General features: G+C 42.6%; 1 protein-coding gene across 1 annotated transcript in view; it reads right to left on the bottom strand.

Annotated features, from left to right (window-relative positions):
* Nucleotides 1-25137, bottom strand: part of LOC124802711 (autophagy-related protein 16-1-like) — a 125550-nt gene that overhangs the window by 32917 nt on the left and 67496 nt on the right. Inside the window, exons 2-3 of the mRNA XM_047263674.1 lie at nucleotides 21742-21921; nucleotides 10403-10487 (exon numbers count right to left, since the gene is read on the bottom strand). Coding sequence (XP_047119630.1) covers nucleotides 10403-10487; nucleotides 21742-21921 — 265 coding nt within the window. The remainder of the gene's footprint in view (nucleotides 1-10402; nucleotides 10488-21741; nucleotides 21922-25137) is intronic.

Raw genomic sequence — 25137 nt, 5'->3', positions numbered from 1 at the left:
GAAGGTGCAGCAACGACTTGGCGCACTACTGCAAGGAGTATCCGCCTTGCCAGTCGACTGTGGCTTCACACTCTCTCGGGCTTGTGTCCGCCCAATCATGGATCACATGAGGCAAGGGGCACTGCAGCTAACTACCAGCTACGCTCTATCTAGCAGATGTAAGACGACGCCCAACGGAGTATACTTCAAGTACCCTACGGTTTCTAGCCCAACCCCTGCACGATGCAGCACAAGAAATGGAAGTCCTTGCTGGCTTCCAAAATCACGCCTGCAGGACATATGAAAAGACAACGGAATCCCCTTCCCCGCTCATCCGCCGCCTTGGCGGAAGACATGACGACAGAGACCACTTTCGACAGCTCATGGCCTTACTTGACACATAGTAAGGCACACTACTAATATATAAGAAACTATCAGAATCGATTGCGGTAGTGAAACCAACTTTACCTAGGTTTCAGCCCAAATAATTGAGCCTTCTTCAAAAGATATACCTGAAACTATAATTTGTCTAAGAGGGCATGGTCTAGAAATAAAACTAAAACAGCCAGAGTAGGCGTAGCCACATTTAAAAAATGCGGTACATAAGTACTAAGTCAACACCAAGACTTGACTTAAGCTCTGGCGTGAGCCTCGTCTCCATGGACGCCGTGCGGTGGGCCTCGGGAACTCACGTGGAACCAAGCAGGACTAGACAACACGCTGCGAATCAACATGGCGGGGAACATTGCGAATGTCTGACTGAGACCATGGCTGTCAAAGATAAAAGACCAACGCAGTTATATCTTAAAAGAAATAACTTATAGAAAGGTTGAAAATCTTAAACATAAAGCCTCTGCACCAGGTTATGACTAAAGTGTAACAAACTGTGCCTGGATTTATATAAGTTCGTCGCGTGGGATTAGCCGAGCGGCCTAGGGCGCTGCAATCATGGACTGTGCGGCTGATCCCGGCGGATGTTCGAGTCCTCCCTCGGGCATGGGTGTGTGTGTTTGTCCTTAGGGTAATTTAGGTTAAGTAGTGTGTAAGCTTGGGGACTGATGACCTTAGCAGTTAAGTCCCATAAGATTTCACACACATTTTTTTATATTAAGTTCGAACACACTATCCCTACTTACACTATTAGAATATACCGGTCCTTTCACAACGAATGCTGCATAACGCACCCATCGTTATTAATGAAAGATGAGATAGGGCATAAAAACAGCGAAACTGTAGTATGTAAACGCCATAATGCAATAATCTCGGTTAACCTGTACACATATGGTCTAGGTGTTTTTATCAGGTGTAGATATATGTCTTATTGCTGACACGCACTGAATGAAGAATATTATCAAGATTAATTTTTTATCTTATTACTACAAATAACGCGTGAGTGAACCAACAACGCCATTTCATCGCCGTGTAATAGCTAATGACCAGCATATGTCAAATTATGTTTTATGTGCAAAAGGTATGGTAGTTGTATGAACGGTCGTGCAACGCCCTTTCATCGCCCTTATACTCCATCGACCGACAGAGGTCAATTTCACTACGCGCTACAAAAGAGAATTATGCCTCTTATATTAAAGGCTATTATTAAATAGATATATGATATGATAAAACGTCCTTGACCCGAAAAGACACACAGTAAAATTTTATGGACACTTGACATGGGAAAACGGCATGTTCTTAACAGGGAACAATTAAAAAGAAAAAAAGATAGCAATTAATATGCCCATGTGCATGCCATAAATGGACAAGGATGAAGTCGTCTCTGGATTGCAACTACAAATAAATATAAACGGAATTAAATCCCGAAAGGCCGAGGCGGACCAGCTAAACTTCATCTTGTCACTTGAGGCTCCATTTCACCGCTCGTGGGCTAGTAACCACTTATATGCCAGGTGTACAGGCTAACCGAGATTATTGCATTATGGTGTTTACATACTACAGTTTCGCTGTTCTATGTCCTACGTCATCTTTCATTAATAACGATGGGTGCGTTATGCAGCATTCGTTGTGAAAGGGCCGATATATTCTAATAGTGTAAGTCGGGGTAGTGTGCTCGAACTTATATAAATCCAGACACAGTTTGTTACATTTTAGTCATAACCTGGTGCAGAGGCTTTATGTTTAAGATTTTCAACCTTTCTATAAGTTATTTCTTTTAAGATATAATTGCGTTGGTCTTTTATCTTTGACAGTCATGGTTTCAGTCAGACATTGGCAATGTTCCCTGCCATGCTGATTCGCAGCGCATTGTCTAGTCCTGCTTGGTTCCACGTGAGTTCCCGAGGCCCACCGCATGGCGTCCATGGACACGAGGTGCACGCCAGAGCTTACGTTAAGTCTTGGTGTTGACTTAGTACTTATGTACCGCATTTTTTAAATGTGGCTACGCCTACTCTGGCTGTTTTAGTTTTATTTCTAGACCATGCCCTCTTAGACAAATTATAGATTCAGGTATATCTTTTGAAGAAGGCTCAATTATTTGGGCTGAAACCTAGATAAAGGTTGGTCTCATTACCGCAATCGAGGCTGATAGTTTCTTATATATTAGATTATCACGATTGCAGACTGTGCTGCAATGTTGAAATTACAAAAACATTACTAAGACCCTACTGTCCAATGTTACTACCACTCACGGGACGACACACCAGTACACTGAAGAAATAAATGAACTGTAATTCACACTACTGTTGCAGTAAACACTGCCAAACATCCTTCACCCCCCCCCCCCCCCCCAGAAAGAGAAGATAGCGGATCGTTCGGTGGCCAGTCATACGCCGGACTCCAGACCGATCATGAATCCTCACCGATCATGAATCCTCCCTACTCTACTTTAGGGACTCAACGCTTGCCACTGCAGCTGCTGCCCGGCGGACATTGCTTTCTCGCCCTCGTCGTGAACTCCAGCCGCTGGACGTCCATCAGAGGCTTCTGAGGGCTCCACTTACCTGGACCTGCGACTTGATTGCCCACGAGCTCACAGCCTCGTGAGACCGTGTCGTTACTCATGCACGACACCTCCCTACCCATCGCCCACGATAATGGCTGTAGACTTCGTCATGGTAAGCATCTGCTATGCATTGTGTGCTACATCACCTATACTGACTGCCATAGTTTTCGTATCCCGGCTGCCTGAATAAAAAGAGCTTGCCCCATTGAGCGGGCGAGCTAAACACTGGTACGCCAGCCGGCTCTCATGTTATTATTCTACCCGGTATGAGACGGTGGGAAGGCGTGGACGCCCTACTTGCAGGGAGCCATTGATTTGAATGCATAACTGAGGAAAGGTGGTAGAAGTCGGGACACAAATGAAATATTTAGAAACTAACACAAAGAGATTCCCAGAATGAAATTTCCACTCTGCAGCGGAAAGTGCGGTGATATGGAATTTCCTGGAAGGTTAAAACTGTATGCTGGACCCAGACTCGAACGCGGGACCTTTGCACTTCGCGGGAAATTGATCTGCCAACCTAGCTACCCAAGCATCTCGCGAAGCGTCCTCAGCTTAAATTCTGCGAGTACCTCGTCTCCTACCTACCAAACTTCACAGAAGCTCTCTTGCGAACCGTGCAAAACTAGTATTCCTGGAAGAAAGGATATTGCAGAGACATGGTTTAGCCACAGCTTGGGGAATGCTTGGGTAGCTAAGTTGGTAGAACACGTGCCCGAAAAAGAAAAGGTCCAGAGTTCGAGTCTAGGTCCGGCACACAGTTTTAACCTTCCAGAAAGTTTCATATGTGCGCACACTTCGCTGCAGAGTGAAAATTTCATTCTGGAAACATCCCCCAGGCTGTTGCTAAGCATGTCTCCCCTATACCCTTTTTTCCAGGAATGCTAGCTCTGCAAGCTTCGCAAGAGAGCTTCTGTGAAGTTTGGAAGATAGGATACGAGGTACTGACAGAATTGAAGCTGTCGAGACGGGTCGTGAGTAGTGCTTGGGTAGCTCAGTTGGTAGAGTACTTGCTCGCGAAAGGCAAAGGTCCCAAGTTCGGGTCTCGGTCGGGCACTTTAACTTTCAAGGAAGTTTCACAAAGATGTATGTTCTGAAATTACCAAAGAACAACGGACTGTTGACTGAAGACACCCTCCACTGCCATAGATACACTCACAAGACAGCCTCCACTGCCATAGACACAGTCACAGAATGACATACAGAGAGAGCGTTGACCTGTAACTAAGCAAGTACGCAAACAGTTCGGAGTGAGAATACTGAACCAAGAGAATTAGGTTTCGGCAACAGAAAGGGGGTGGTAGATTTCGGTGAACCTTACCGCATGGCTGACGCTGCTGCCCTCCCGCAGCAACGCGAAATACTCACGATCGCCAAACGACCGAAACGGGGATCGGTTCGGGGTATCATTACTAGACTGTGTTCGAAGTAACGAACCGTTAAACTTTTCCGCAGCACGACGGAGCGTATCTATCGACAAGGCACAGTCGCGGGCGAGACGGCAGCTGGTGGCGTTCCAAGAAGATGTTGCAGAATGGGCCGGAGCGGCGATGCTCAGGATTTAGTTAGCTGGTCGGCACCTCACACTTGTGTGCCTACGTCTGAAAAAAGTAGTTCTGGTGCCAACTTGCTAGATGGATAAACCGCTACCTGTCGCCTGCTGGGCCATAGAACCCGTCGCTTCCTTTTTGCACCAGAGGTTTCCTAAACTGGCGCAATCTCGCCCGTTGGGACTGCGGGCTTTTCTGTATCCGTGCGCGCTTCAAGACCATGAAGACCCTCCGTTGGAACTTGAATCTTTTTGACTGCCGCCACCATACTGACCAATTTATTAATTCCCCTCAGAATAACAGCATCCGAAGCCTGTTTACAAAGTTTACTTCCCCTGTACATATGGAATTATTATTACAGAATTTCTTTCGTTTCTCTAATTATTTACGTGTTTTAATTCGCGATTTAATCATTGAATACTTTGAAATAAAATTGATATGCAAACTATGGGTACAGCAGTTGTTTGTTCCTCAGCAAAAGATTCCGAATTTTTCACATAATTTCATATTCATTAATGACTTCTCCACTCATCCTTTGTTTCCGGGCTTGCGCGGCCGCCCAAGCGCTCGTCACAGCACGTCACGTGAGTTCGTAACTCGATGTGTTGTAACTGTCAAAGACTAACGTTTCAGTAGTATTCAAGTCGTGTGGACATTCGTTCGCTGAGACTGCAGTGAGTTGTGTTCACAGTCAACAAACAAACAGTTGTTATTGCTACATGTGTATATTAATTCTAGCCGGTTGTACTAATCAGTAACGAGTTGAACTAGGAGGAAGGAATATTTGGAGTTTAAAAATGTTCAAATGTGTGTGAAATCTTATGGGACTTAAGTGCTAAATTCATCAGTCCCTAAGCTTACACACTACTTAACCTAAATTATCCTAAGGACAAACACACACACCCATGCCCGAGGGAGGACTCGAACCTCCGACGGGACCAGCCGCACAGTCCATGACTGCAGCGTCTGAGACCGCTCGGCTAATCCCGCGCTGTTGGAGTTTAATATTCCTTCGTCTACGACGTGCTTCAGAGTCAAAGCACGAAGCTCGGGATACGTAAGGATGGGGAGAAAAATCGACCATATCCTTTACAAAGGAACCATCCCGGCATTTGCCTGGGGGCGATTGAGGGAAATGACGGGAAACCTAAATCTGGATATCCAGACGGGGATCTGAAACGTTGTCCTCCCGAAAGCGAATCCAGTATGCTAATTACTGCACTACCTCTCTCGGTGAAATCTTTCCTGATGACATGGCGGTTACTTCATTTTCAGAAAAAAAATCACGTCGGAAAGATTTTCAGTGAACTGCATAATTTATAATGACGCGACAATCAACAGTAGCCTCAATGCAAAAAAGTTTGTAGTTACAGTAAATAGTTATGCTTTATTTTTCTTGAACAGTTAAGTATACATTCTAAGTGCTGGAGCACTCGTTGCTCTAGGAATGCTTTGATAATATGTACATGTAAAAGTGTGTGTATGTATGTACGTTCCACATCTCCTTCTAAATCACTGGATTGATTTCAACCAACCTTGGTACAAATATCACTTACTGTTTGGAAAGAGTACTTTCCAAGTACTTACTACCGGGTTCGTAGCAGAGGTATATGGAGCGACTAGCAGACAGGCTGTACTCGTAAAATTGTCGGCTCTCCAGATGTGTATTCCATTCACACTGGTTCTCGAGACGAGAGTTCTCGATTCTACCCATCACCATGTTTGGTAGAACGCAAGCATCACGTGGAATGGACGAGTACGAGGAGTTCGTGGGGAATAAGAAGCTTATCCTTCTGCTAAGTGTTATGATAACAATGTGATTTAGGCCGTATCGGGTATTATCAGGTCTCCATAATAACAGTCTGCATGCCCACCCGAACAAATAACTTATTCGTCGGTACGTACCACCAAGTCAGACAAGTATCTAGCAGCTAAGGGGTACCGTTACCAAATTTTATGCGTGTAGAATAAAGGTGGCCGACAGCAATCGCACTCACTGGCACAGCGAGAATTTTTCACTCTTCTCTGAAGAGGCTCGATCTTGGTCCCAGGTAATTTCTTTACATAGAGAACCTTCGCCTTTTTCTTGACATCTTCTTATCCATATTTTCGCAATTTCCTCTGAGCTAGTGTCATGTTGTCTAATCTTTGCATGCGCACACAGATTTCGAACTGATTTCGAATATGTGCAAGCGTTCAACGTATTGTTATTGACATTTTCGTCATAACTGTGTAAAATGTTCGTACTTTCAGTGCCCAGTGCCACCTCACGATGCAGCTCTTCATCGATCCCTCATTTCCATCATTCCTGCTGCACCATCTTCCACGCACAGTGCGCACTAGAAACAGTGCTAGATCTGTATGGTCCTCCCAAACACCCACGCATGTAATCTTAATTATAATGCTAGTATAGTCATTGTTTATTGAAGCTAATAACGCAATCTCTTAAATATAATTGCTACACAATTACCGATAATGTAAACAACAAACAACGCTGGTTGATTGGTCGCATGCAGCGCCGCAATCTGCAGATGAGCTGGACCGTTAATTTGATGTGTGAGTTAATTTTTTGCAGTAATTAATAACTGGCAGTAATTTGTGCTGTGATACGCTAGCGAAGAAAAGAGCGAGCAGACACATTAGCTGACGCCCAGGCCAAACCTCTAATGATAGAAGCTTGAAATTTGCAGGGGGCTTTGATCTTACACTATTCCCGTCGTTTAAGAAATGATTTTTAGAAATTCCACCCCTATAAGGGAGAAGCAGGAGATGAAACACTTTATTGAAACTATGTTGCTACTGCGGCAATTATGAAGCTATAATTATGAAAACTGATGTTTGGTTTCTCAGTAAGAAATAAAAAATACGTGTTTCAGTATTTTTGGAAATTCAACCACTAAGGGGATAAAATAGTGGGTGAAATCTTTTTTGAAAATAAATAATTATGAAGTAACAATTAATATATTTTGAAAGCTACATCTATGAAAACTGGTATCTCATTTTTTGGTTAGAAATAAAAAATACGTGCTTCAGTGTTTTTGGAAATTCAATTGCTAAGAGGGTGCAGTAGAGGACGAAAAATTTTCGCAAATTATTTCGTTATATTAAGAAATTCTTAAACCTACATCTGTAAAACTGGTATTTCACTTCTCGGTTCGAAATAAAAAGATTTATTGAGGCATGAAAGTTTCTATGGAAATATTACCACAAGAACGCAAAAGGCATGATAACAAAAACCTTGGCCACCAGCTACCAGAATCACTTTTTCATCAGAAGTATATTCGCTAAAGACTATGGCCCCTATGGCCATAATTAGCATGAAAACCTTAGAAGATTTGCAATTTGTCAACAACTTAAAATTCGATTAACGGAGAAAAACAAAAAAATCTCTGCAGACCACACAGTTCACGCAAGCAAAACAGTGGGCGCTAAGCTGGTTACGTAGAATTCTTCAGAATTTAGTACGTCAGTACAATTATCACTCCACTTACAGTAACGGACATGGAAATCGTTACATCATGAGGCGATAGTCCTAAATTTATTAAACTTTGCGGAGATATACATCACAAAATTAATATTAAATGATTACACTTCTTTCCGTTTGGAACCGATATCCATCAACATCAGTGTGAGGTATGATGCCATAGGGAAATAATACACTATTATATTCGTTGTGGCATGGAAGCTAATTTCTTGCCATTCCAGAAACACACATGGTGTCCGTTCATGAAGATTGAGAGTTGAGGATTGGTGGGAAAGTATACGTCTTCCCTTTGTATGGCTGACATGTTTTATGACTGACAAATCAGGGGTCCTGGTAGTCAGGGATTCGTAGTTTCCTCATCGTGCTTGTAGTGTAAACTGCAGTTTGAGGTCTTGTATTAACGATGTCGAGCAACAATATCTGTAGCTGTTTACTTCTTGCTTCGTTTCATTTTCATTGTAACTCAGACAATGGGGGTCACCCAATTAATTTTGGGTGTTCTTTTGTTAGGTCGCACTGCCGCACCATTATAGAAATGGTTGAAAATTGGTGTTTATTTCGTTCAGTCATATGTACTGGTTCATCAGTTCAAGAGTTTCACAATGTGATCAAAAGTACCCGGACACCTGGCTGAAAATGTCTTACAAGTTCGTGGCGCCCTCCATCGGTAACACTGGAATTCAATATAGTGTTGGCACCCCATTAGCCTTGATGACAGCTTGCACTCTCGCAGGAGGATTCACGTCAGGACTCTGTGCAGGCCAGGCCATTACAGGAATGTTATTGTAGTGTAACCAATCCGCCACAGGCCGTGCATTATGAACAGGTGCTCGATCGTGGAGAAAGATGCAATCGCCATCCCCGCATTGCTCTTCAACCGTGGGAAACAAGAAGGTACTTAAAAAATCAATGTAGGCCTTTTCTGTGATAGTTGCACGCAAAACAAAAATGGGTGCAAGCCCCCTCCATGAAAAACACGACCACACCATAACACCACTGCCTCCGAATTTTACTGTTGGCACTACACTTGCTGACAGATGACATTCACCGGGCATTCACCATACCCACCCCTGCCATCGGATCGCCACACTGTGTACCGTGATTCGTCACTCTTCACAACGTTTTTCCAGTGTTCAGTCGTTCAATGTTTACGCTTCTTCGGCATTTACCAGTGTGATGTGTGGCTTATGAGCAGCCGCCCGATCATGAAATACAAGTTTTCTCATCTCCCGCCTAACTGTCATAGTACTTGCAGTAGATCCTGATGCAGTTTGGAATTCCTGTGTGATAGTCTGGATAAATGTCTACCTACTACACATTACGATCCTCTTCAACTGTCGGCGGTCTCTGTAATTCAATAGACGAGGTCGGCCTGTACGCTTTTGTGCTGTACGTGTCCTTTCATGTTTCCACTTCACTATCACATCGGAAACAGTGGACCTAAGGATGTTTAGGAGTGTGGAAATCTCGCGTACAGACGTATGACACAAGTGACCAAGTGACACCTAATCAGCTGACCACGTTCCAAGTCTGTGAGTTCCGCGGAGCGTCCCATTCTGCTCTTTCACGATGTCTACTATGGAGTACCTGGCAGTAGGTAGCAGCACAATGCACCTACCGTAAAAAAATGTATGTTTTGGGGGGTATCCGGATACATAGTGTATGTGATCAGAGGAAGCAGGATTCTCAGGGTGATTAATAATTATTATTCATTACTTCAACACTGACTAAACTGCAGAACTGGACCTGACCGATAAACTTCTCTACATATTCCAACCCCGAGGGAAAACCGATTTACTATCAATAAAGGCATTACAATCTCCACCCCATCTTGAGTTCACTCCTATCCTAATCATCTCCATACGGTAAGAGGTAAGTGTATGAATTTTTTCCAGGATGAATTACGAACATCCATGGTTGTAGCCAAGCGTTCATACTAAAGTGGCACATGCAAATATCTGAGACACGGCAGAAGAGTAATTTGGTGTGGATATGGGAAATCGGTGTTTCATTGTATTTCTTAATGTCAAAATATGACACCTGTAAGACTGCATTATAGAAAGTAAAAAAGAAGAGAGGGAGAGCGAGAAAGAGAGAGGGAGAGAGAGAGAGAGAGAGAGAGAGAGAGAGAAAATGGTTCAAATGGCTCTGAGCACTATGGGACTTAACTGCTGAGGTCATCAGTCCCCCTAGAACTTAGAACTACTTAAACCTAACTAACCTAAGGACATCACACACATCCATGCGCGAGGCAGGATTCGAACATGCGCCGTAGCAGTCGCGCGGTTCCAGACTGTAGCGCCTAGAACCGCTAGTCCACACCGGCCGGCTGAGAGAGAGAGAGAGAGAGAGAGAGAGAGAGAGAGAGCCTGGAAAGTTAGGAAACAAGGAGAAGAAAGAAGGTGAAGATAAATGAGAGAGGACACTTACGTGAACGTTGTGACCACCTGGTTCATTCGCAGGTCCAGCAGCTTGAGGCTGTCATCCCGCGTGCAGGCCAGCAGGTACTTGCCATCTGCAGAGGAAAACAAAAACAAAACTCCAGTTATAAGGAGAACTTAGAACTAAATAGCAGCTACCATTCTGAAACTTAGGCTTCCTCGTATTACTGTGTCCAACTACACTGGTGGACAAAATTAAGGAAATTCTGGAGAGATTTATATGAAAATAGGTGTGAATGTAGTTTACTGTGGGACAGTCATTTGTAAAAAACAACAATTCAAACGCCATTGATGTCCGCGGCTCGTGGCCTAGTGGCTAGCGTTGCTGCCTCTGGATCATGGGGTCCCAGGCTCGATTCCCGGCCGGGTGGGGATTTTCTCTGCCCGGGGACTGGGTGTTTCTGGTGTTCTCATTTCACCACCACCATCACCATCATCATCATCATCATCATCATCATCATTCGTGGCAGTAGCTATACTGAATTGTGTAAGAAATTGGACTGAGAAAAAGTTGGGACTTTGCACGGGCACTGATGACTGCTTTTGAGCGCCCCACAAACCAATCATCATCATCATCATCATCATCAAACGCCACTGATTAGCATAAGTAATAGCCATGAGTCCAATGTGGTCCAAATCAAAGGTTCCAAAATGGCTGTGAAAACTTTACTAGTACGGTTTGTGGTCACCTGGGGCAGACAAACAGCATGCAGTGAGCATATAGTTGACAAGTGAGTTCAGGAGTGTCTCCTCCACAGCGGTTTTTAACTCAACAATGGTTCTGGGTGGGAGGGAGGGGTAGCGTGTTGCAACTGCCCTCCCAAGATCATCCCAATCACTTTCAATAGGATTCAGATGTAGTGATTAAGGTGGCCCAAGCCATGTGGTGATCATCCTCGCTTTGCAGGTATTCATTAACTATTTGGGTCCTGTGTGGTCTTGCGTTGTCGTACATAAACATGAAATGAGGGCCAACAGCACCTCTGAAAGGTTGAACATAGGGCTCTAGGCTCTCCTGTCTGTACCTCTGGGCATTCACGGAACCAGTGTTAAACACACGAGAGGTGCGCAGGTATCGTGCGTGATCACTGCCCAACTCAGCAGTACACCTCCACCAACATATATGACCCTTTCCCTGGTGTTTCGGGGATGGTATTGTGTCCTATGGTCGCTCCATTTGAAGACCCGCGGAGAATCGGATTGTAGACTGAAGCCGGATTCATCCGTGGAGACAACATTAGCCCACTGACTTTGTGTCCATTGTCTGTGTTGTGTTTACCATTGTAAACGCTCCGTTTTAACGGAAGGGGTGAGTGAGATGCACACGGCTACTGTGCTGGCACACAGTCCTGTCTCACGGACCCTTCTGGCAACTGTCCAGTAGCAGCAACGAGGCCACCAGAGAATTGTGCGGCTACAGACGTACTCTGGCTCTTAATTTCTATCTCATAATTCTTTTATATTCTCACTATAAAATATGTATCACATGCATCTATAAACTTTGAGAAGGTCCATATATTACTTTCAGTCCAAATATGACAGTCGGTCTGTTCTTTCCAGAGGCTGAAGTAAAAAAAAAAATATTTTTCTTCAAAATTCCTTGTAACGTTAATTTTTATTTTTGTTTTCGTAGCAGGAGGCACAAATTTCCTTTTAGCAACTGCACCATCATACTGTAGACTAAATATAGGGATTTTTACTAACATTTGAAATTATCGCTAACTGAGGTGATCTTTAGGTGCCTATTTCGTGACGGCCGCTAGAGTCTCCCTGACAGCTGCAACAGTGAAGGATAGGCCGAGGAGAAGCTGTACATAGGCCTGTAAGCTGCCCGGACCTCACCCCATCAGACTTCTCTCTTTGGGGCTACATGAAAGCCGAGATGTGTTCTGCCCCTGTTGACTCAGAGGAGGAACTTGTCAGAATTCTTGCAGCAGCCACACAAATAGAGAACAATAAAGCGTGGAATGTCAGATCCCTTAATCGGGCAGGTAGGTTAGAAAATTTAAAAAGGGAAATGGATAGGTTGAAGTTAGATATAGTGGGAATTAGTGAAGTTCGGTGGCAGGAGGAACAAGACTTCTGGTCAGGTGACTACAGGGTTGTAAACACAAAATCAAATAGGGGTAATGCAGGAGTAGGTTTAATAATGAATAGGAAAATAGGAATGCGGGTAAGCTACTACAAACAGCATAGTGAACGCATTATTGTGGCCAAGATAGATACGAACCCCACGCCTACTACAGTAGTACAAGTTTATATGCCAACTAGCTCTGCAGATGACGAAGAAATTGAAGAAATGTATGATGAAATAAAAGAAATTATTCAGATTGTGAAGGGAGACGAAAATTTAATAGTCATGCGTGACTGGAATTCGAGTGTAGGAAAAGGGAGAGAAGGAAACGTAGTAGGTGAATATGGATTGGGGGACAGAAATGAAAGAGGAAGCCGCCTGGTCGAATTTTGCACAGAGCACAACATAATCGTAACTAACACTTGGCTTAAGAATCATGAAAGAAGGTTGTATACATGGAAGAACCCTGGAGATACTAAAAGGTATCAGATAGATTATATAATAGTAAGACAGAGATTTAGGAACCAGGTTTTAAATTGTAAGACATTTCCAGGGGCAGATGTGGACTCTGACCACAATCTATTGGTTATGACCTGTAGATTAAAACTGAAAAAACCGCAAAAAGGTGGGAATTTAAGGAGATGGGACCTGGATAAACTAAAAGAACCAGAGGTTGTACAGAGATTCAGGGAGAGCATAAGGGAGCAATTGACAGGAATGGTGGAAATAAATACAGTAGAAGAAGAATGGGTAGCTTTGAGGGATGAAGTAGTGAAGGCAGCAGAGGATCAAGTAGGTAAAAAGACTAGGGCTAGTAGAAATCCTCGGGTAACAGAAGAAATATTGAATTTAATTGATGAAAGGAGAAGATATAAAAATGCAGTAAGTGAAACAGGCAAAAAGGAATACAAACGTCTCAAAAATGAGATCGACAGGAAGTGCAAAATGGCTAAGCAGGGATGGCTAGAGGACAAATGTAAGGATGTAGAGGCCTATCTCACTAGGGGTAAGATAGATACCGCCTACAGGAAAATTAAAGAGGCCTTTGGAGATAAGAGAGCGACTTGTATGAATATCAAGAGCTCAGATGGAAACCCGGTTCTAAGCAAAGAAGGGAAAGCAGAAAGGTGGAAGGAGTATATAGAGGGTCTATACAAGGGCGATGTACCTGAGGACAATATTATGGAAATGGAAGAGGATGTAGATGAAGATGAAATGGGAGATATGATACTGCGTGAAGAGTTTGACAGAGCACTGAAAGACCTGAGTCGAAACAAGGCCCCCGGAGTAGACAATATTCCATTGGAACTACTGACGGCCGTGGGAGAGCCAGTCCTGACAAAACTCTACCATCTGGTGAGCAAGATGTATGAAACAGGCGAAATACCCTCAGACTTCAAGAAGAATATAATAATTCCAATCCCAAAGAGAGCAGGTGTTGACAGATGTGAAAATTACCGAACTATCAGCTTAATAAGTCACAGCTGCAAAATACTAACACGAATTCTTTACAGACGAATGGAAAAACTAGTAGAAGCCAACCTCGGGGAAGATCAGTTTGGATTCCGTAGAAACACTGGAACACGTGAGGCAATACTGACCTTACGACTTATCTTAGAAGAAAGATTAAGGAAAGGCAAACCTACGTTTCTAGCATTTGTAGACTTAGAGAAAGCTTTTGACAATGTTGACTGGAATACTCTCTTTCAAATTCTAAAGGTGGCAGGGGTAAAATACAGGGAGCGAAAGGCTATTTACAATTTGTACAGAAACCAGATGGCAGTTATAAGAGTCGAGGGACATGAAAGGGAAGCAGTGGTTGGGAAGGGAGTAAGACAGGGTTGTAGCCTCTCCCCGATGTTGTTCAATCTGTATATTGAGCAAGCAGTAAAGGAAACAAAAGAAAAATTCGGAGTAGGTATTAAAATTCATGGCGAAGAAATAAAAACTTTGAGGTTCGCCGATGACATTGTAATTCTGTCAGAGACAGCAAAGGACTTGGAAGAGCAGTTGAATGGAATGGACAGTGTCTTGAAAGGAGGATATAAGATGAACATCAACAAAAGCAAAACAAGGATAATGGAATGTAGTCTAATTAAGTCGGGTGATGCTGAGGGAATTAGATTAGGAAATGAGGCACTTAAAGTAGTAAAGGAGTTTTGCCATTTGGGGAGCAAAATAACTGATGATGGTCGAAGTAGAGAGGATATAAAATGTAGGCTGGCAATGGCAAGGAAAGCGTTTCTGAAGAAGAGAAATTTGTTAACATCGAGTATAGATTTAAGTGTCAGGAAGTCATTTCTGAAAGTATTCGTATGGAGTGTAGCCATGTATGGAAGTGAAACATGGACGATAAATAGTTTGGACAAGAAGAGAATAGAAGCTTTCGAAATGTGGTGCTACAGAAGAATGCTGAAGATTAGATGGGTAGATCACATAACTAATGAGGAAGTATTGAATAGGATTGGGGAGAAGAGAAGTTTGTGGCACAACTTGACCAGAAGAAGGGATCGGTTGGTAGGACATGTTCTGAGGCATCAAGGGATCACCAATTTAGTATTGGAGGGCAGCGTGGAGGGTAAAAATCGTAGAGGGAGACCAAGAGATGAATACACTAAGCAGATTCAGAAGGATGTAGGTTGCAGTAGGTACTGGGAGATGAAAAAGCTTGCACAGGATAGAGTAGCATGGAGAGCTGCATCAAACCAGTCTCAGGACTGAAGACCACAACAACAAAGCAATTGGAAACATTTAATAACGTTTTATCCTCAATCACACATAATAATCTCCTGCACACTAAGTACTCCAGGAACATGAGTTTCCGACACTTGGTTGCGTTGCGAAGTAGGTTTGTTTTTGTCTCCATAATTATCCCTATTAGTTTGGGCGCTGAATTTCTGAACGACTTTTATATGGAATAGGGTCGGTGAGGACTGCAGACCACAGCTCAAAAAAATTTTAAAATATTACACAGAAGGAAGAGTGATGCCCTAATAAGCTACCTGTATATTATTTAACGACTGATCACGTGGCACTCGGTTCCAGCTGCAGGTGGCCTATCTAACGGCTTCCAGGGGCAGCAAAAATTTACTTTCAGTATTTCGTACAATCATTGACCGAATTTAAAAATTTAAAATGGGTCCTAATCTACTCTTTAAGACGTATAATTTCACGTTAAAGATCTAACACAGAAGGAATTACAGTTAGAAACTGTGTATGTGTCTCGAGGCAGCGTAACTCACTGCGCGCGAATACACAGACTATATTCATCCAGTAATCGAGAATGAGTGCACTTAGCGACTTCCAACAGTTTTACACGTCTTAATTTCAAACCTTTACAAAACATAGGGAAGAAAGTTCATCGCTAACTACATTGTCGCTGTTTTTTAAGTACAACTACAGCATTAGGCACAATGTGTTAATTTATTACTTCTTTACTAATCACTTTATTCTCAACACATTTTGCAGACTGTATCCGCATATACCTTTAAATTTACCCACAAAAATATCTTTATACGATATATAGCTCAGTGGCTGTGACGTCATAAACATTGAGATGCTTGAAAAACACATTAACTCATGTTTAAAGTAATCAAACGTTTGCAGCTGTGTACAAGGTAGTTCGATTCCTTAGAGAAGCGGGGCTGGGGCGACACTGGTCCTTAAGAAAGTGTTATTAGGTGTTGGTCATTACATCTGCGTGCACAGAAATGACTGTAGGGACTCAACCCACAGTTACGCAGGGCAAACTTTGCGGTCTGACCTAGCTGGTTTCCTTACTCCTCATTAAGACGTAATTAAGGGCTGTCCACTCAATTCTTAGAAAAACCACGTTTTTCATAAAGTATAAGGTTATTAATTCAGACAGATAAGCCTTCAATTCATCTTTGAAATTTTACTGGCATAGTACGCGCATTTTGCTTCTTACCACTTTTTTTATATATGGAAATGATAAGTCGGCTTCCAGATCAGTTTGTTGGACCGACTTTGACCAGATGGGACGGAGAGAAGTGGAACAGTAGTAAGAAAATGAACTCATATTCGGGATGACGGCTGTTCAAACTCCGTCCAGAATTCAAATTTAGGTTTTCCGTCATTTCCCGAAATAGCCTACGGGGAGTACCGAGTCGGTTTCTACGAAAGGGCAGTAGGTCTAGTTTCCTTCCTTACTGTGCTCCAATTTGAGCTGTGCTCCGGGACGAATTCTCTTGCTGTCAAAGGGCCATTCACATCCACTAAGAGCCACTTGGTAAATTTTTGTGATATTCAATCCTTCGATTGAGGATTTATCTCTGCTCTACTGCCCTACATTTGTGTGTATATATATATATATATATATATATATATAATTTCAGGGATGTCTGAGTTTTCTATTTGTAGGTATAGAAATGAACCTTCAGTAAGAGTCACTGAGGTGATTCTTTTTGCGCTATTTGGATTTATAAGAAGTTTCAGCGAGGCCTAATTCAGAAGCACCGCCCAAGCACAGGATCACTGTTCATCGATGACGGTAATCTGCCCCTCGGTGCAGGAATAAAAATGAAACACCAAAAAAGAAAGAGAGAGGCAGGCTTTGGTCCTCCGTGTAGCTTTTAACGTACATTGTGTTCACAGCCTATTTCGAAGCCTACGGAAGCAGCTGTCTCATGTTTATCCGGCGGAACAGATAATAAAGATTTACGGTCGTTCTCTCAGCAACCATTTTTCCTCTGTTTCTCCAATAAAACTCACCTCGTGAAGACCGAGAAAGAAGAATTAGGTGTGTCACTATCGTTTACCAATCCCTCCCGCACGTTACCCTCGTGCTGAGGCACGGTCGATGAAAGTCATTTGTCTGACTTATAACTGGCCCTGGTTACACAAAAGGGAAATCAGAACGACGTCTTTCGCTTTTCCTAACGATGTTAAGCAATGAAGATACGGTATAGGGCTGTCATAAAACTGTATGTAGAGGTGTGTTCAAAAAGCAACGGGCTTTTACATTTTTTGGAAATAATTTTATTTAATCTTCCACATTAATGTTACCTCCGTCAAACCAGTCCCCATTAGGTAATATACACTCATGTCAGCGCTTCCGCCACTCCCCGAAACACTTATGGGACTATATCTTTGCGACACCACTTAGCTCATTCAACAAAGCCCTTTTAATATCAGCTTGTAAACCGAGGGACCTTTAAGGTCCTCTTTATTTACGGAAACAGGAAAAAGGGACATGGGACCATATCTGGCGAATATGGAGACTGAGGCATCGTCCGCAGCTCGTGGTCGTGCGGTAGCGTTCTCGCTTCCCGCGCCCGGGTCCCCGGGTTCGATTCCCGGCGGGGTCAGGGATTTTCTCTGCCTCGTGATGACTGGGTGTTGTGTGATGTCCTTAGGTTAGTTAGGTTTAAGTAGTTCTAAGTTCTACGGGACTGATGACCATATCTGTTAAGTCCCGTAGTGCTCAGAGCCATTTGAACTGAGGCATTACTACACTGTTGTTTTTCGCCAAAAATTCGCGAACAAGCAATGAAGTGGGAGTAGGTGCATTGCCGTGTGCAACATCCACGTATTGTTTCGCCACAAAGTTTTTTTTTAATTGCTTCCCGCAGACGGCGTAGAACTTCTTATTGAGCGTTTGATCTTTTGGCAAGAACTCTTGATACAATGCGCCGTTAAAATCGAAGAAAACAGTGAGCAGAACCTAGACATTGGACAGCACTTGCTGCGTGTTTTTCGATTTTGGTGATCTAGACGTCGTACCCGGACACCCATGTTTCGTCACCTGTCATGACACGTTTCATTAGTTCTGCATCATTGTTGATTTCGTTTAGCGACTCATCAGCAGCAACCATTCGACGCTGTTTTTGCTGTAAATTCAACACCTTTGGCACAAATTTTGCTGTCCCAAGTTTCATACCGAAAACATCCGGAAAGATTTCATGGCATGAGCAAGCTGATATGCCAGCACCATCAGGAACCTCTCTGGTTGTGATTCGGCTATCGTTCATAATCATTTCTTTCAATTTTGGCACTTTTTCATCGGCTGCTGATGTGCTGTGGCGTCCAGAACGTTCGTCATCTTCAGTTTCTTCACGGCCATCATGGAAACGCTTATGCTTCTCGTAGAACGTTGTCATACAAGACCCACCGAAATCAGTATTCAACATTTCTCAAACGTTGTTACATTTTATTCCATTTTTATAGCAAAATTTTATGCAAATTCTCCATTCCATTTTTAAAACAAATAAATGATCGCCACCTGTAAGCAAACAGATATAACCTACTCGACAACTGATGACAGACTAAACAACCCATATGGCTACCAGTGTACAATACCTTTCCGACATGTTTACCAACATAACAAGAAAAAATCGCGCGAATCTAATACAACGCGCGAAATTAAAAAAATTCCCGATATTTTTAACACATTTCGTAGACCAACTGTCTACTAAAATAATACACAACAGAATGAAAATAAAACTTGAGGAGATACTCAATGACGAACAGCTAGGTCTCAACGTGGGTAACCAAAAATTACGCTTGTTTATCTAACATATTTATGCATCTGGTCGACAAACTTCTCAAAAATTTGAAGTGGAAACCAACAATTGATATTACGAAGCGAAGAATGTAGTTTCAATCGGAATAATAATAGCGAGAAAGTAGATTAATATATGGCAGCATTTATTGTCTACGTAAAGTTTTCATTCTTCTTATGCTCCTGACCCTTTTCTTCAACTCCCTGTCTACCACTTTTCTGACAGACGTCACAGAAAGTGAAAGGGTTTCTGAATATGTCAGAAGTAACAAGAAGGAAGTGTACAAGAAATTGTCGTTCTACAAGCTAAAGGCAAAATAAGATATAGAATAATTGACAAATCAGATGGGCAGGCAGGATTACGCTGGACTGCTTAACAATAAACGATACTATGAAGCTAGCAACGACAAAAATTGTAAATTATAAAGATATGAAGGAAGTTAACTAACGACAAATCAGAAATGCGTACGATAGCAGTGGCAACACAAAACGAGAACTACCTTGGAACTCCTACGTTCGGAAGACAACACTTCTGTTTTGTATGTAGTCAGTCGGAGAGCTGTGTATATACAAGAGAGAAACTGTTAGAATTCGAAATTTAATGTTGCTGGAGAATTTTAAAATGAAGTTAACGAATAAGTTACCAATTTAAAAAGTGGCAAGAAACGTACGGAGGAATGACACACGTGGAAAAATCTTACCATAAAAGGAGACATGCTGATGGGATCAGTCTAGACACTGAAACCCCAACAATTTGCCGATGGATAAAGAAAAGAAGAGAAGATTAGGTTTTAACGCCACGTCGATGACGAGATCATTACGAGCTTGGATTATACAAGCATTAAGAAGGATAGGGGTGATTTCCTGTCCAAACGAACCATATCGGCAATAGCCGTTATCGACTAACAGTAGCCTTGGAAAGGCTAATTCTCAACAGTTGGGCGGGAACCGAACCCCTTCCGAACTTGAATCCAGTGACCTAACTATGCACTAATTCGTTTTGTTTGGCAGTGGTGCAGTAACAGCGTACAAGAAATAAAATCCTGAAAAAGTTATATACTATTACTGGACAATCCAAAGAGATGTTTTATTGTTGTTATGTACTTTAAATGATCTATTTCTAGGTTTACACTTTCATCTTAACTCAAACGAAGTACTGAAGAACATAAAAGCGATCCAAAACGTAACCAAATGGGCAACGCACTTCAACGATTCGGCTGAGGTAAGACTGCCGCAAACACGTCGGAAGACGAAACTTCACAATTTCGAAATCGATCGTGTTAGTAAATTACCATCAATAAAGCAGCTGAATGAATTATGCAATAACAGTACACGGTATCCGTTTTATCTTGACCATGCAAAATAACTAAAAGTTAAATAAAAATTATCTGAATCAAATGTTGTTCATCTAATAGGGACACATTAATCAACTTGACTGCCTTTCTTGTAACTTAGTTCGTCACGAAGATACGAACAGGAGCAACACTTTTTTTTTTTAAATTTCACCCTACATTTTTTATACGGTAATCCACTTCATCTCAGCAAGACCCGTTCGAAAACGTGTCACTATATACTGTCCACGCAAATGTGGCGTTATTAAAAACGTAACACATAATTGTTTTTGTCTCTCCTATACTAGCACATTGTGCAGATAACTAGAGTGCTAAGTTACATTCTCCACAGACGAGCACCATTGGTACCTCCTCTTCGTTGGTGCATATTGTACTCAGATAAACCTTCAGCTGAAGGCGGTTGACTGAATGACTGGTGTGCATTTTCTTTGTGCTTTCATTTCTCTCCTGTCAACTGCAGCAAGTGGACGAGTTACGTTACCCCGGGTTATCTGCAGTGTATGCCAGTACGGGACAGTCGAAGTCAGTTTTGTGTAACGTTTTCAGTAGCGTCATATAAGCGCGAATGGTACTGTGCCGCGTTTTCGAACAGGTCTTGAAGAGAGTAAGTGGATTATCAAGTAAAAACGTACTGGGTGTTGTTTAAAAAAAACGTATTACAGTTCACATCTTCGTAACAAACAAAGTTATAAGAGAGGCTGTCATGCTGATTATCTGGACAGAAAGTTATTTGCAGCGGTCAAGAGAAATGGGACTCCCCGCGTGTTAAAAAAATGCAGGTGAACGCACGTAAGGTCCCATCCATGAAGGCGAATCTGCCAAAATAAATGTTACAATGGTTATTGGAACACCTGCGTGCACCATCACACAGAGAAGAACAAACTGGGTTTCGATGCTCGCAAAACGTAATAAATCGCTTAAGGCAAATGTCGAGATCGTTCGTTTGAAAGGGCACGGCGGACTTCCTTTCCCATCCTTCCATAATTCGATGGGACCGATGACCTCGCTATTTGATTCCCGCCCCCAAATCAACTAACTAACCAACAGAGAGAAGGGAAAGGATGATAGGAAATGTGTTGCGTCATCAGGGAATAACTTCCATGGTTCTACAGGGAGCTGTGGAGAGTAAAATCTGTAGGAAAAGAAGGACAATACACCCAACAAATAACTAAGGCCGTACGGGGCAAGGGGTACTCTGAGATTAACAGGTTGGAGGAATCGTGGCGGGTCGCTCCAACCAGTCAGAGGACCAATGAAGGAGAGGAATGGGAAAACAGCAGCTCTTGATGGTTTTGATATATCTATTTTTTTTTCCAAATACTGCCCTACCTGCAAATTAACGAGCTACATCTGTAACTGGTTGAAGTGAGCGCTCGGCTTACCCTTGGAGATGTCCAGCGAGGTGACCTTCCCCTGCAGCAGGACGCCGTTGGAGCCGCACTCGGTGCGCGCGTCCCAGAAGCGCAGCCTCTGGTCGAAGTGGCCGCTGATGATAGTCGCGCCCGAGCCGTCCCACGTCACCAGGTCGTTGCAGATGGAGCCGGCGAATTTCGTCTCCACACCTTTGCGGACGACGAAATCATTTACTTATTTGTATAGCATAACATCAGCCACACACAAAGTAAAAATACATAAACGATTAATAAATACTGGTGTCAGACAAGGTAGCAACTTATGATGATGATGATGATGATGATGATGATGATGATGATGATGATGAAGATGGCTGGTTTGTGGGGCACTCAACTGTGCAATCATCAGCGCCCATACACATTCCCAATCTGAACACAATCCAGTCTCGCCACTTTTCATGAATGATGATAGAATGATGAGGACAACACAAACACCCAGTCCCCGGGCAGAGAAAATCCCCAACCCGGCCGACAGTAGAATCTGGACCACGTGATCCAGATGTAGCAACGCTAACCACTAGACCACGAGCTGCGGACGCAAGTAACTTATTTCCATTGTCTTTTTAATTGCATCTTAGGGAAACTATGAGAATTTTGAATGAAAAATGTAAAGAAAAATTATTACACCTCATGCCGAGGGGAAACAATAAATGGCTTGTCGTAAATTGCCAAGCGTTTGCACATGATTTTGCGATGTATTTTGAAAGCCAAATAAATGCAGGAATTCAAGTAAATCTCATGCAAGTCACAGTCAACACGTCACATTTAAGAACTTTTGCAAAGAAAACGTAATTTGTATCGAATATAAAGAACGCTCCAAAGCTATGAAGAACAGTTCTTGGAGCAGTGGAAAAGTTAAAGAAATTCTAATATTTGCGGGAAGTAATCCAACAAAACAGTGTAGATATAACTGCTATAGAGAAAACAATACCCGAGGTAGAAAGAGCTTGCGGTATATTTCAGCACATCTACGATAAAAAATGACTATCTAAAAACTTTAAAACGAAATATTAGAGTACAGTGACGCAGCGGGAACGCCTACATGCTAGATAATGCTTAGTATTGAAGTATAAGCTTGAAAATTATAAGAATCAGGTAGAAGAATCGGAAGTAAATATTAGGTCGATTTCACGATTTTGGAAATTAATAAGTAACAAGAAATTTATCAGAACATGGAAACACACCAAAATCAATGAGAAAGAAGAAACAACTGATATTCTTTCGAAATATTTACAGGATACATTACAAAAGACTAACAAGAAGGATCTTCAAATACCTTTGGGGGAAAAGTTAACAACCAGTTGGGTTCAAAAGGTGGAGAAACGGTCTGAAATAAACGGAACATAGGAGAAGAAGTGTTGTAACCGGAAGGTCCGTGTGTAACCTTGAGGCACTGCGAGCGGTCAACACCTACTCCCTTGTGCTGTAAAGTTACAGCTGAAGATTGAGGAGGCTATGTGACCTATAGTACTGACAACTGAGCTGGAGTCTGCTAATCGAGGAAATTTTCGGAAAAAAGAGAAATACCAAGGAACCAGTACTCAAGTTCAGTAGTTTCGTATGTTCTGTCTTTGAGCGTACGCAACTATATTACAAGTACGTAGATGGTGCAGTGAGTAGGTACTGCCAGTGTTAATTGCGGGCGAGACGCGACGTTACAATGCAAAGTTATGGTTCACTGCTTGGAAATCGACTGTCAATACCTACTCCCTTGTGCACCTATCAGTGAAGCCGAAGGAACAACCTGAAAAACAAAAAATCACGCACGAAGTTTTATATGCTAGGATCTGTCTTCTTCGTCTTCCTCTTAGCTGGCGATACGCGGCCAGTCCCGCGTGACTGATTTCCGACAGCATCACTGAACTACCCGAAGTCCGCTCGTCTCCCTTCGTGTTTGGTCGCGAAGGAGGGTTCCTTGCCTTTTTTAGCATAAATCACGGCTCGTCAAACTGCGGCCGTATCAAGTATTCGCGCGGCCAGCGGTCCTCAGACGTATTTTATAATAATATGTGTCTATCAACTAACAACTAACAGCTGAATCAAAAAAACATTAACTAATGTTAGTAGCTTCTCAGAAGTCTAATTTTTCTGCTCAATAACAAACAAAAATACTTACTGAGACAGTAGTATTTCAAGATTTAATTTTCATTGATGTAGGTGAATTCTGCCGTGAGCTAAGTACAGTTACCTCACGGGCAAAGGGGAAAGTAGCGTGGGCACTGTGACGTTAAGATATCTGAGAGGTAGAATGTCTTATTGTTTGTCTTCCTGTTCTGACGACTCACGGGCGTGAGCTGCTATGGTATAAATTTTCACACGGAAGTAACATGGATTCGTGAATGCGCGTTACAGAGATGATCTTAAAGTGCGCCACTTAGCAGCAACTAACATTAAATTAAATCCGTTCGATTCCTTCGAAATGTGGTTCTACAGAAGGATGCTGAAGATTAGATGGGTAGATCACATAACTAATGAGGAGGTATTGAATAGAATTGGAGAGAAGAGAAATTTGTGGCGCAACTTGACTAGAAGAAGGGATCGGTTGGTAGGGCATATTCTGCGGCATCAGGGAATCACCAATTTAGTATTGGAGGGCAGCGAGGAGGGTAAAAATTGTAAAAGGAGACCAAGAGATGAATACACTAATCACATTCAGAAGGATATAGGTTGCAGTAGGTACTGGGAGGTGAAGAACCTTGCACAGGATAGAGTAGCATGGAGAGCTGCATCAAACCAGTCTCTGGACTGAAGACCACAACAACAACAACACCAACAACATGACACAACGCAATGAGTAGAAGAAAAATGACACTGAAAACATTTAGTAAGCATTTGTGGTCGTGACTCTTATTGCATAATGCATTTAAATATAAGTAAAAATGCTATTATCAATCAATTAATCATCCGATCAACCAGAAAAAACAACAACACTTAGTAAGGCAATTGATGTGTCACAACTTAGGTGTTACTGAGGGCGACACCAGTCTGCAACAGAAAACAGTCGACAAGAATGGTGCCGACTTTTGACGATCATTCCTTGGTGGCGGGCAACCGAATTATCACATCCCTACTACGGATATACCCGGATCAGAATAAGAAACTAATTGACAGCGAAGCATAGTTCAGCTAGAAAGGGGGTGATGTGCGTACACGCACATTATGGCTGCAGCAGCAACAGCTGTGCGGTTCCTTACTGGACTACCTTCTCACTCCGCCTTTTAATGTGCAACATTGAGTTCGCTGTACTGGATCGTTATATCCTTGTGACTAAACAAACGCACTCCCGTATATAAAATGATATCGTGTTCCTATTATTTGTACATCAGCACAAAAGCAACAGGAAGAGCACTGTTTTTACAATAATCA

The sequence above is a fragment of the Schistocerca piceifrons genome, chromosome 6 (assembly GCF_021461385.2).
Source record: "Schistocerca piceifrons isolate TAMUIC-IGC-003096 chromosome 6, iqSchPice1.1, whole genome shotgun sequence".
NCBI lineage: Eukaryota > Metazoa > Arthropoda > Insecta > Orthoptera > Acrididae > Schistocerca > Schistocerca piceifrons.
Note: the sequence above shows the minus strand (reverse complement) of the source record. Positions and strands in the feature narration are given on the sequence as shown.